This window comes from Sparus aurata, chromosome 17, assembly GCF_900880675.1.
Source record: "Sparus aurata chromosome 17, fSpaAur1.1, whole genome shotgun sequence".
Lineage (NCBI taxonomy): Eukaryota > Metazoa > Chordata > Actinopteri > Spariformes > Sparidae > Sparus > Sparus aurata.
In genome coordinates this window covers 4,252,288-4,266,037 of record NC_044203.1, presented here as the reverse complement: position 1 = coordinate 4,266,037, position 13,750 = coordinate 4,252,288, and the positions used below count along the sequence as shown (strand labels likewise).

The 13,750-nt window shown below is 40.7% G+C and overlaps 1 protein-coding gene across 3 annotated transcripts in view; it reads right to left on the bottom strand.

The window, feature by feature from the left end:
- dyrk1b (dual-specificity tyrosine-(Y)-phosphorylation regulated kinase 1B) overlaps positions 1 to 13,750 on the bottom strand; it is a 74,270-nt gene that overhangs the window by 4,469 nt on the left and 56,051 nt on the right. For all 3 annotated transcript variants that reach the window (XM_030394079.1, XM_030394076.1, XM_030394078.1), the window contains 9 exons: positions 10,240 to 10,412; positions 9,089 to 9,208; positions 6,262 to 6,450; positions 4,998 to 5,145; positions 4,449 to 4,598; positions 2,463 to 2,599; positions 1,636 to 1,782; positions 1,099 to 1,239; positions 321 to 441 (listed from right to left, as the gene is read on the bottom strand). In XM_030394079.1, the coding sequence (XP_030249939.1) occupies positions 321 to 441; positions 1,099 to 1,239; positions 1,636 to 1,782; positions 2,463 to 2,599; positions 4,449 to 4,598; positions 4,998 to 5,145; positions 6,262 to 6,450; positions 9,089 to 9,208; positions 10,240 to 10,308 (1,222 nt within the window). In that variant the 5' untranslated portion in view covers positions 10,309 to 10,412. The remainder of the gene's footprint in view (positions 1 to 320; positions 442 to 1,098; positions 1,240 to 1,635; positions 1,783 to 2,462; positions 2,600 to 4,448; positions 4,599 to 4,997; positions 5,146 to 6,261; positions 6,451 to 9,088; positions 9,209 to 10,239; positions 10,413 to 13,750) is intronic.

Sequence of the window (13,750 nt, the reverse complement as noted above, 5' to 3'; positions counted from 1 at the left end):
TTTCTGTACTTTTGGTTTAGTTCCCTTTGAACCCTGCAGAACTCCTGGTAACAGTACCTGAACACCAGATCTGCAGTGTGTTTCCACTGTGGACAGTACCCTTCAGTGTACCCTTCTGGCTGTTCCGACTGACCAATCAGTGATCTGCAGTGTTTGAACTCCGCCTTTTAGTATTGTGTCAGTCTGCTAGGTACCTCAATAGAGGGGTGACCAAAACACAGGATGAACGGTTCTTTTGGTACCATCCACAGCTGACAAAGAAGTAAAAAAGTGAACTGAACTGGACTGCTCATTGTAAACAGGCTTAAGTGTTGGATTACCTTTAAACTTCAGGTAGTCACAGGGGGCGTGTCCTGGCTCACCTGCCCTCCGCCCCCCTGGCCCGCCAGTCTCAACACCCAAAATCTCATGAAGACGCCGTGTGGCTGGGGGCTTATACTCCTGGAAAACAAACACACACACACATTCACATTCGTTTAGATACAAAAAAATGTGAATTTAGGATCCTCCAAACTCACATTACACCTATGCCAAAGCAGTCGCAACCTTTCTGCTCTAACACCTGCACATTTTGTCATTTAACTGCCACCGTTTTTACACTCTGTGTATATTCTGGATTTTTAACAATGTTGCTGAGGTTTTAAAATTCTTGGACACTGAAAAAAAAACCCTACATGTGAATTAAAATCCACAACGACTCATGTGCTAATAATCCAGCGAGTTGGCTGTGGACAGACATTCCTTGTACATACTCATTATTTTCCAACAACAGAAAATAGTTCACAATGAAAATTGAGAGAGTTTAATATTCTCAGTTGGAATTTATAAACCTTAATACACCTTTGCAACTTAGGTTACTTCCTTTCCACTTCAGCTGGAGTATACACACAGATCACACTGACCTCAGTGTCTCTCATGCAGCCCATGACTGTTTGAAACACAAATAAAAGCCTCATTTGGTTTACTAGAGCAGCTTGTTAGTTGCTTACAATAACTGGAAACAGCACATTGGGTTCTTGTGCATCAGGTCGACATAGGGTCTGAAGGTGAAAGTTGACTTTTCAAAAAAAAAAAGTGTAAATAATGCATCAGCCAAACCTTCTTGATGTCCTTGTTCTTCTTCACTGTCCAGAGACCATCTGACAGCTTGTCAAAGTACTTCCTAGCTTTAGGAGCTGCATCCAGCATGTGGCTGGGTGGGACCCCCAGGACCTCCACAATCTTATTCATCTGGTCAACCTACACACACACACACACACACACACACACACACACACACACACACTTTGTCTTTGTATTGTGTACATACATGGAAATAAGGCTGCAATCATATCCACTCTGAACACAGTACAGTTATTTTCATTCAGGATACTGACAGCTCATACACATGTACAAATGCTCTCACTCATTAAACAAGTCCTTCCAAGTGAACCTTAACCTGTGAATGTGCAGCGACAATGAAAACGTATGATTTGAAAAGTCAAATAAAGACATCAGTATACTGTAGTTCATGCCAGAGCTGTTGATGAGAGGACACACAGCATCCTGAACGACTTCATAGATAACTGCAACCAAGTCGCTGAGTGACACGTGCACTGGGAAAAGTTAACTAATATGTGGTGTGGTCACTCTTACCTCATTGGAGCCACTGAAGAGAGGCTCTCCTGTGTGCATCTCCACCAGGATGCATCCCAGGGACCACATATCAATGGCCAGGTCATATGGCATTCCCAACAGGACCTCAGGAGAGCGGTAAAACCTGCTCTGGATGTACTGATAGATCTGAGAGGACGAGACGAAAGAGGAGACGAGTTCAGAGACTCTGCTCATAGATGTCAAGAAGTTTAATTACTTCAGTTACACCTTGAAGCTTTTCTTTATATCTATTGATATCCAACCAAGGCCCCTGTGCTGCAGAGCAGAGCTGGTCAATGACTTGTTTAGAAGGGCCAAGGGGCTGGACTATGTCTGAACTGTAAAACTCTGAATCTAAATATGTTAAAACAATGAATGCACTTTTTTATTAGTTTTAGAATTTGAAAAATAAACATTCAATATATAAACGTACAGGAAAAAAACATGCCCAATTAAATCTTAAAGTGGGCTGTCGCTTTGATTCTAATAGATTCCCTCTGCTTAAACTGGCCTCAATCTTTTTAATAAAATAAGAGACATAATGAATGAGTAAGATAATTAACCCGCTAACAAAGTGATCAGCCCCGGCCTCTGAAGCGGCTCTGAGTAGCAGCTCCCCCCACAGAACACTCTTGTGATGTCTTATGCTTTCTTTTTGATAAAGAGCCCCCTAGTGGCAGAAAGTACATATTGTACATTTAAAACACTAATGTAAGAGCAGAATTGTGAATAACATCTTGCTTTTGATTTCGACTTAACTACAACATGTGTATGATACATTTCTTCAGTTATTGTTGGGAGCGTCATCTAGCAGGCACCACACTTACCCTCTGTCCGAGCTGGCAGGAGGAGCCAAAGTCAACTATCTTGATCGCAGATCTCTTGGGGTTACATAGCAGGATGTTCTCTGGTTTCAGGTCGCAGTGGATGATTGACAGCTCTGGAGTGGCAAGGAATAACAATGCTGTGGACAGAAAGGACATTCTTGTAATTACCACCTCCCACAGTGGGTCATTTGGTGTGGACTATGACTGTGAACGTAAACAGTTATTGTAATGTTTTCATAGAAAAAAGGTTGCGGCGCTGTGTAAAAGAGAAATTAAAGAGATAATAACTTGCTTACTTTTTGTCCACATACTGTGTACTCGATAACAGAACACTGACAATATCTTTCATGTTAAACCTCATCAACTTCACTGTTATATAATAATTAACAATAATTTAGAAAAAAAATCGTATTCGGATGATGCCAGCAACTTCGGGACAGGAGCAACAACAGACTGTAAAAAATCAAGAATGTTCCTAAAACACCTGATTGGAACATTCCAAAGGTAAACAGGTTCATTGGTGACAGATGAGAGTGTCAGGACTGAGAGGATGGACTGAGGTTCACCACGTTGTGAAGCACATGATCACATAAAGGAACACTTGGTAAAGCTGTTGACAGTAAACACAGATCGTTTCTGAATGTCTGGGGTTTTTTACAACCAGTGTCCCAACTTCTTTGGACTCAAGCTTGTAAAACCTACTATATTATATGATGATGTATATTGCATGTTTCCTGAAATTGTTTCAGCAATACATCTGCATTTATTGACACTATCCACAGGCCTCATTAGAGCAAATTTGCGCCGGGATGTGCGACGGTGTGGGAGGACACTCCTGGGACAGTATCATCATCAACTCTGCCTTCATTTCATGGCTCCTGTCTTGGGAGCAACAACTCCTCTAGCTCTCTCCATCCACCACAGGGATGCAGAGTATTTCCTCCCCTGCTGGTGCCGTCTCCTGACACCACACTGTTGTTTGTGGCACCAAGAAACATAACAGACCTCTGAATGTGTTTCAATTGTGCCTAATTGACACTGAACGAGTCCTGTCAATCAGTGGTGAACAAAATTCTCCTGTTGCACTCTCTTCTACTATAGTGGTACAATGGCACCCGACTGCAGAATTAGTGCCACCTACTGCGTATCTCAATGAACCAACACAATGGTGAAACAAGCAGACATTTGGATTTTTTTTTGAGGATTTTTTCAAAATGTGGATAAATTTGCGATACATTTGGATGGAAACCACATAATATGAGCCCTATGGTACCCCACCTGACAGACGCAGGGAGTTGGAAATGAAAAAAGGCCAGTACCATAGTTTAATGTTTTACATATCTTACACATACAAAGAACTGTCTTACTTTTAGATATAAAATTCTCAGATACTCCTTTACGGGTAATTCCCACTTTCTGAGGACACGACTGAAAACATTTACCTACTCCGAATAAAAGGAAAAATTCAACCTTTAAATGCACATCCTTTTTTTCTTTCTTACTTCTCTTTTTTTGATGTTATAAAAGAGGGTGTGTTGTAAAAAGACAATGACCTGGACTCCTTGAAGTCTGGGAGAAAAAAACCTGCAACCTTTCGGAAATAGTGACGTACATATACATATATTTACATGTACATATTGTATGTTTGTATGCGAGTTAAGTTTGTAAAATGATCATCTTTCAATTAAATCAATCTTTACAAAAACGCTAAAGTGAGAATTTAAAAAATAAGAAATAATTCTGAACATAACACAGCCAGCATTATACAAACAACTGTATTTTCATTCTTGGTTCAGGAAGTTGTTCCCTAGAACCTGAAGGTCTTGACAGACGGCTGAGTTATGATTGGCTGGGGAGCAACTTGTTGTCTTTCGTGTCTCTGCAACAATTTTAGTCTCCATAATCACCTATACTGGCACAGTAACTGTCTCCATGGACAAACTCCAGTGCAGTGTGAATCCAAAGTGAACTCCTCCATGAACCCACCTGTACAGAGCTGCTGTGCAAATTTTCTGGTGAGGTTGAGGGAGACTCCTCTGAAGTTGGTGTTCCTCAGCAGATCGTACAGGTTGTAGCTCAACAACTCAAACACCAAACAGAGATGGTTCCTAAACATAAAGTGACGCTTCAGGTGGACTGCACCGAGACAAATTGACAGACACACACACACACACAGAGACAGATGGGAGACAGGGAGGAAGGTTAAGATATACCCTGAAACAAAGGTGAGGTCAGGCAACAGTACTGAACAACATTAAAATAATTTCCTCTCCATTTCAAAGACAAATAATGTCATAATAATCATATATCAATACTGATATGTTTGTTTCTTTGAACAAAGTACATCCATGCATCTCAGTTCTGACTGGCAACACAACTGCTACAACCAGTGTGGTGTAAAAACATCTGTGAGGCTGTACATGTGTTATATCTGACCTCTGACCTCTCTCACATCACTGTAGTGTGTGTGTGTGTGTGTGTGTGTGTGTGTGTGTGTGTGTGTGTGTGTGTGTGTGTGTGTGTTGTCCATCTTACCTATGTAATATTTCATCTCAGTGTCATGCTTGTTCATGAGCTCCAGCAGGCGTAGTTCAATCTGTGCCTGGTTTAGAAACGCCTTTTTGTTCTTGATGATCTTAATGGCAACCCATTCCTGCTCATGGTGGTCGTAGGCCTTCACCACCTGCAGACGCACATCAGCACATTACCATCACACACCCTGATAAACATGGACTCACTCAGTCCCAACAAGAACAACTAATGTTCAACTAAAATTAAAGTCCACTCGATTCATCCTCAAACCCAAATACATCTTTCCGGAGAGGACTGTTACCCTCTCTTCAAACACAAACTGTCCTTTTTTAAATGTACCTTCATGCATAGAATAAACCTACAACATATAACATATATATTAGTTGATATGTAACATATCAACTAGTTTCAATTATTATTATTATTATTTTCTTGGCCTTTTCATGGCTTTATTGGCCAGGACAGATTAGAGAGAGAGATAGGCTACAGGAAGAGAGAGTGGGGATGACATGCAGCAAAGGGCCACTGGTCAGATTCCATTAAATATTTTTGAAGTTTTCTACGTTTGATGCTTAGCCAAGCTAACAGTATTATAACTCCAGCTCTGTACTATTAGTCGAGTCAAGTTGAGTTGAAATTATTTTTTTTAGCACATTTAAGACAACATGAGTTGTCCAAGGTGCTTTACGAACAAGGACAAAAAAGAAAAAGGTGAACAGATCAGAGAATAAAAGATTGTGTTCAAGATGAGATCCCTGCTCAGAGTCAGAACTAGAACAACAACCTTTCTAAGAGCCTGTTAGTAGTAACCAGTTCATTTGATTGAAAGCCAAAGAAAAAGTTGTGTCTTGAGCTGTGCTGTGAAACACTGAGTAGAGTGGGCAGATCTGATGTGGTGCAGCAGTAGCTTTTTTCATTTCAAACCTGGCAGCAGCGTTGGGCCCTACATGACACACCCCCTGTGATCATAACGACTTACTGACCCTCAGCAGCTGTCACTGACTGTAGGAGCCACCGAAGACATCTAACACACATCAGCTGCAGTTAGCATGCTTTGTTTCGTCTCTGATAAATTCACACCTTTGTTATGAAAACAATTGCATCAGGAGAATAAACCTTTGAAGGCTGGTTCCTTATGCTCCATTTGTGAAGACAGCTAAAACGGTTGGTGTTTATACACAGATATTGATCTTCTGAGAACAAGATTTTATAAGCTATCAATTCATGTGGATTGGGTTTCGTGTAAAGTCTCCTTTGTTGACCTTACCTGTCCGAAGGAGCCCTTCCCGATCAGTGAGTCTATCTCATAGCGGTCCAGCCACTTTTCTCCATTTTTGACTATGTAGTCGTAGTTGTCGTCGTCATAGCCGTCATTATAGACTTTTCTCTCCTTCTTGGTGCTGCTGTCCTCTGGAGGGACCTGCTGGGCCCTCCGCTTTTTCTTAGTATAGTACACCTGTGGAGGAAACAACAGCTTAGGTCCCCAGCTCTACTTCACAGTGCATCTTAGGAATGACCCATTACATCATCTGAACTTAATTTCTTTAGTTTTGACTGTTAACAGCATGGAGCCTGTGCTGTCAGTGCTGTGCTGTCAGTCTCTTCTTCTGACTCAGTATTCACACAATCTTTCCATTTCTCTTTTTGTAACTCAAAGCTTTATTCAGCAAATTTGCGCAATGTATGAAAATGGAACAATCCTCTTCCTCCACTTTGAAATGCTAATAGCTCCAGCTTTCTCATCTCTAGCAGTTTTTGAAGGACATGGGATGTTTTTGGTCTGCTACTAGGTTCTGCATACTGTCAGATGCAAAAACCATTCAAATACCAAAATACTGAAGGACTTTCTACCTTTTAAGATACTGAGATTTTTCAACAAATTGTGATCATTTATAAGTAAACAGAGAAAACTTCAACATTTTCAAATCTAGTCTGCTTTGAAAACGACTCCTTTCACAATCTTGAAGCTAAAGACATTTAGAAATCTCAACAGATTAATGTCAACTTGACTTTGAATAATTAATTGTTTCATCTCTCACAGCTTTTGAAGTAGGAAGGTTTTGGTTTGATGCATCATTCACTCCTTTCCTGAGTTTATAATGGGTGTGTATTGTGCTTCACATGTCACATGACTTGTGAAGTCACCCACCTCTCCTCCACTGCTTTCTTTTACATTTCTTCCCTTGTAACTTCCACAACTTTTGCTTCTCAGTCACAATCTTAACATCAAAAAGTGGACAAATATGTCTTATTTCAGCACTAGGATTTACAGTTTCTGCCTTTTCTGCCTCGAAACACCAAGAAGGCTATTCACCTGTTGCTGTACATACTTTTACTTCTCACATCATTAGACAAAACCCAAAAATGCACTGACATTTGAAACTTTTAACCTTATCCACAAAGGTAACACATCCAGGGTTAACCTCCCCATTAACCTCCCACAGTCAATATATATTAGTTACTGCTGCGATATGTGAGATATGGTCACCTGTCAAATTCATACTGAAAACAGACAGGGGCAGCAAATCCCTAGAGAAACTGCTAATGTTGCTAACTGTAGCTGCTAGCTGCAGCTAGTTAGCTCAGTTAGCCATGCAGCCAGCAGTCCAGACTGGAAGCTTGGGGACCAGGTGTTAAGTGACGTTAAGCACCCTAACTTCTGTAAATCGCACAATACATAAACTACGTAATGAAATACTGGTTCTTCACATTCTGTTTACAAGTTTGGGAAATGTTCTGATGTTTTCAACTCAAACTCTTACACATTGCCGCTTTACAGGGCTCATATCATATCTCATTTCAAGTGTCAATAAATTAATTTATAACAATTTCTTATGTTTTTATTGTTTGATTTGTATGCCATGGGCTGGGTCCGCCCCTCACATACCCTTTGTGCCCTTTATTGGTGTTCTTTAGAGCTATTGAGCTAGTGTATATGATTGTGCCATCTAACAGAAATGCTAATTTATGTATATAATTATGTATAAATAGCTAAGAGAGCTTGTTGAATGTAGCCCACCAGCCCCTCACACATCTCCTTGCTGGCTGCACAGAGCGTCTCGTGAAGGGAGGGGGTAAGATGCTTTCGGTCAAATACTTACGAATAGCTTACTCTTGCTGGTTTCTACATTCATACCAACCTCAGCTTTAATGTTTTGAATATGAAGGATACTTCATTTTGGGGGAAAAATTGTTTCTTATAATCAATTTGATTGCTGGGTTTTTTTTGGATGTTCAGGACAAATTTCAACCCAATCCAGTGAAAAAAAAATCAGTAGTTGAGGAGGCTGACAGTGCACATCCAGAGAATCACACACATAACATTTAGCTCAGATGGACAAACTTGAAAAACTCATGACTAACATAGTATTTAGAGTGCAGCTATAGGGTCCCACCATTTTAATAGAAGTTTAAATATTTTGAATGACTCAATATTTTTGTTTATATGTAATATGTCGTAATAAAAATGTGTCATTTTGGTGACTATTTTAAGTTGAGGTGGGAACCATGTGCCACATTAGGTAAATATCAGGTTAATGCATTTGGAGATTTTAGGCAGTCTGCAACTTGTCTCTTCATTTATTGTCATTTTTGTCTGCACAAACACTTTGGGCAGCAAAAAAACGAAGACCTATAAACACCAAAAACTGCACTCACTACTCAAGCACATACTGTTTAATGTCACTCACTGAGCTCATGGGGACACTTCAGTTCTCAAGTTTTCATAATGATCAAAAAAACTGCTTGTCCTAGTGATGACATTCTTTCAACATTCGACATCTGGTCATCAGCTCCATCGTGTCCCATGTTAATGATTCCTTGCTTGGACCCCAATCCAAATCCGAGTCCTTCAGAAAGGCTGACACCGATGCTGAATGGGATTTACTTTCTGCAGCTTCAATACTCAGACAGTAAACCCAAACATGAACCCTTGATGATTGTCCCACTGACAAACAATACTTCATCTCAGGGCCATGCAAACATCACCCACAATGCAGAAAATAGGCAAAAATATTACAAAACACGTGTGTGTATGTGTGTGTGTGTGTGTGTGTGTGTGTGTGTGTGTGTGTGTGTGTGTGTGTGTATCATACCTCATTGATGTGCTTGTAGGTTTTGATGAGGTCAACAGAAAGTTTCCTCAGTGGAGCGCTGGCAGGGTCTCTGAAACTGGGGGGGATCCTCCGCTGGAGTATGGTCATATCAGACAGCACCTGCAGAGGACACACACAAACACACACACACAGCAGCTCTTCATACATCAGTGTGTTTGGAATCTGGAGGTCTGGGAGCAGCTCAGTCAGACTTGTATCTCAGATTGATTTGCCTGTTTTTATTTGACTTCATAGTTCTGCTTCTGTTTTAATGTGATCGATGTGTCTTATTATGATCATTAGAGAGCTCTAATGATTCTGCTATGGTTGTATTGTGTTTTCTTCTCTCTTCTATAAAGTGTTTTTAATATCTGGAGCACTGGACTAAATGAATTATACTGTTTGGAACGATGAAACTGACCTGACTCTGAATATAAGTAAGCACATAAGAATCTTGCAATGAGAAAGTGGATTGTTGTTGTTGTGTGAGACAACACAAGTACCTGACTACAGACATGCAGCTTTATTGGGTTTAATGGGACAGTACAGACATTTTAAGATATTTCTGGACATTATCAGAAGGACATTTCTGATATGTGTTTGTCTCAATTCAAACACAAATATTTTCTTCGGAGAACAGCTTGTTTATTCACTCATGAAAAAAATACATTTGCTCGTCATTTTACATTTGGCTCATTATTATTGTCAATATTTCAATTCTGAGTTTGAATTTCTTCTACAAAACTACAGAGCGCCCCTTTAAGATCTCCAAATCTGTAACAGCCGGCACATTTGTGCCAATTGCATGTCTCTAACACTGTTTCTTATTGTGTAGTGGCTGAGCAAACAGGCTACACTCGATGAAAACATATTTAAATCTGCTAGATCCAGATTATTATTCTGGTCAGCATCAAATTATACTCATTTACAGATAAATAAATACAACTGAGTTTTGAGCTACAGGTGAAACATGAGCCCCTCGGTGGAGGGAAAGTGCTGTCACGTTTATTAACAGGTAGAACGCAAATCAGCTCCTGTGCAAAAGGCTCGAGTGGCAGATCCACTCAGTTCAGCAGTCACAGCACTAGTTATGTCAAGATAAAAAAGAAATGGTAAATCAAACAGAAACATCTCAAAGGTGTGTGTGTTACCTGCTGCTGCTCGGCCATGGAGTGGATGGAGCTGAAGGAGGGGTGTGTATGTGTGTGCTGGCTGGTCATGGCTGGCTCAGCGAGGGAGAAGCCCTGGGCAGTGGAGGAGGAGGAGGAGGAGGAGGAGGAGGAGGAGGAGGAGGAGGTGGGCGGACATCCTGAGCTGCTTACACCTGGGGGAGAGAGAGATAGAGAGAGAGAGAGAGAGAGAAATGATTACAGAGGGAAACCCCAACATTCTCATCCGTTTCCATGCTGCCATCTTTGGACCAACACAGATACTGCTGCTCTGTTTTCACACCACAGCTCATCACACACAGAGTACTGTCTTTATTCACCATACACACATACATACCGAACTGTCCACTACACATATTCAAGTCTGAAACTCAGGTTTAACAAATCACTCTCAGATTGGCGCATTTCTGCAATTTATTTACAATAAGGCTCATTTATTAGCAGTGTGACCTCAGTATCTACACAAGCTGCCACTCTCATTAACTAATAACTGACATCATGTTTCCCTCTGATTTAATCACAGCTCAGATATGAAACAGAACATCAGGATGTCCTCTCAATGTATCAACTGCCGGTCTGGCTGCCTGATTCTGGTCAAACTCAGAGCCAAATTAATCACCTGAAGGTGAATGATTTCCACTTAGTGTGGAGTAGGGCTGGGAGACTGGATTGTCATTTTATTCTGCCGGTTTAATGGTGAGGCTCTGAAGAACGTGTGAGAGCCTCTGCTCAGTGACAGCAGGTTAACACACTAACACACACACAGGCCAGCAACGGCAGAGAGAGGCAGCATGTAAATCAACTTCAACCCACTATTGTAATCCCAGAAGTTTCAACGATAAACTCTGCTTCTCTGGATTAGAGCAGCTGTACCCACCTATCTCCTCCAGCAGCAGTCTGTAGGTGAGCAGCAGCTCTGTACCTCTGCTCAGCATGCTGTGAGGCCAACAATATCTCACACCTAACTGCCTCAATCGAGTGTACATGTCACCATGTCCAACAACTTCATACAAGCACAAGCAGTAAGATCATAAGTGACTCCTTCAAAACACTAACAGCTCTGATGCAACTGCATGAAACAAAGTCTGTTATCTCATCAGAAAACAGTTAGAACTAGTGTCACAATACTTAATCAATATTTGATCATTTGATCAGTGTTCACAGGGGTGGCCAGAATATGAAAAAAAACCCTATACTTTTTCAAGTGATTTTAAGGTTTGTTATATGAAATAAAAAACAAAAAACATTTTTCTTATTTTTTCTCATCTCCTGTTTGACCATGAAAAAAAGGTCTCGTGTTAAAAATAATGACAAAAAACAGCTCTTTTTTTGTTCTTGTTTCACAGACAATGAAGGTTAAATGTTCTGTATTGTTTCCCTGCTTTGCTGTTTCACTTGTCCATCAGATTAAAACTAACACAAACAACTTTTAACTACTAACTTCCCCTTTTATACTTCACTGAACAAAATACTGACCAAAAATAATAATCTAATAATAATAATCATCTAAAATTAAAAATCAGGGGTCTCTAGGGAATCCACACAATATTTTGTGTACATACAAAATATTCAGATTTATGAAACTTTGCGTTCACCCAACAGTGTGTAGTTTCTCTGTATAAATCCCAAATCTACTTGGAAATGTACAGAAGGAGTAAGATGGAGTAACACACACCTATTATTTGTTGCTGCAGCTTCGGGAGAAAACTGGTGCCTTTATTTGGATCCAACATATCTCTACTCTCATACAAAGAGCAAAATCGTTGTGACTTAAACATGACATTGCGGGGCGCTGTTTAGCTCAGTGGGTAGAGCAGGCGTCCCATGTACAGAGGATTTGTCCTCACTGCAGCAGACCCAGGTTCGACTCCCGGTCTGAGGACCATTTGCTGCATGTCACATCCCCTCTCTCTCAACCTGTTTCCTGTCATATCTTCAGCTGTGTTATCATAAAGCCATAAAGGCCAAAAAAACATGACATTGCATAGAGACCGTAGAATCTGCATCTGGACACAAACAAAGAGTGGAACCTAGCCAGCTGTGTCCATGCCAGTATAACTCAGGCATGATTCACAACTACAGTCTTGACATAAACCTTGAAATTTACCTGAGACGTCATCATTAGATAATAAACTGCAAGTGTGTTTCTTTGCTCTGGCCCTGTCGATCTGTGTTGTTTTGCTGGTGGTGGGAAAAAACTGCAGAGGTCAAATATCTGCACTATACAGGTGAATCAATGACTCAGAGCAGCCAATCAGAAAGTTCTCAGCTAACTTTTTCTGAAGCCACTTCAGCACATTCAATCAGCGGACATGGGTCAACACTGGGCACAGCGAACTGAGTCAGATACTGTCCAAAAGCTACAGCTGGTTGTCAGCACAATAATATGATGGTTGACTGCTCATGCATCTGTCAGTCTAATCCTGTAGATGCATAACTATCCTACCATCAACACACATCACCATGCTGGTTAAAAAAAGCACAGAAAAGGCTCTACTTCCTACAGAATCTTAGGAAAGCTACATTCTGGAGTCAGAATCTGGCCAACCTTTTAAGAGGAGTGATAGAGGCATCTACAGCGGGTGATTAAACCACCAGAACATCACTGGCAGGACTCCAGACTAACTTTATTTACTAGGAGCACAGTGGCCCCTAAGTGAAAATTTTAGGAGCACAATCACTAAATTTAGGGGCGCACACCATAATATAATATAATAATTAAGAAATTATTACATGTTGAGTTCAGTTTCACACCGCTCTTTCTTTGCAGGTGGAGCTGGCCTATATATTTGGTAAGGGGTAGCTCTTCCTTGGCAATGAAAAAGGCTGTGATAAACTTAAATAATAATTGGGCCTCCTCAGTGCACTGATTAACAGCCTCTTGCCTTTTGAATGCAACTGACAGTGGAGTTGCATTTTCATTGGAGCACAGGTCACAGCATATTTTATGCCTTAGACCAGCACTGTGTTTGACCAGTGTGTTATGTTTTAACTGTGTAAAAACTGTGTTTTAACTGCAAAATTTGCAGTTCATGGAATTCGTCTCTCCGAGACCTTAACCAGTCAAATTCATGCAGCCATTCTTCACCAAAATAGTATTTTCTGCCCTTTTTCACCACAACTTGTGTCTTCAGACTTGGACTCATCCTCTGAGTTAGGATTTGACTCTGGCACACTACTGGGCTTATCGGGGAGAAAATAAGCGTCAAGAGTTTGTTTAACCATTGTACGCTAAGAGTGAGATTCCAGATTCTTTGATTTGCCCCTTCCATGTACAAGTGTAAAAAAAAAACATTTAAAAAGGCAAATTCACTAAATTTAGTCGCAGTGTCTCAATTTTTTTGTGGCAATGTGCGACCATTTGGTCTACAGAGCATCAGTGACATCAGTGAAGTGAGATGTCTGCTCAGAGCCCAAAGATACTAAAAGACAACACCCACCCAGCCATAGTCTGTTCACCCTGCTGCTATCTGACAACAGATACAGAAGTATC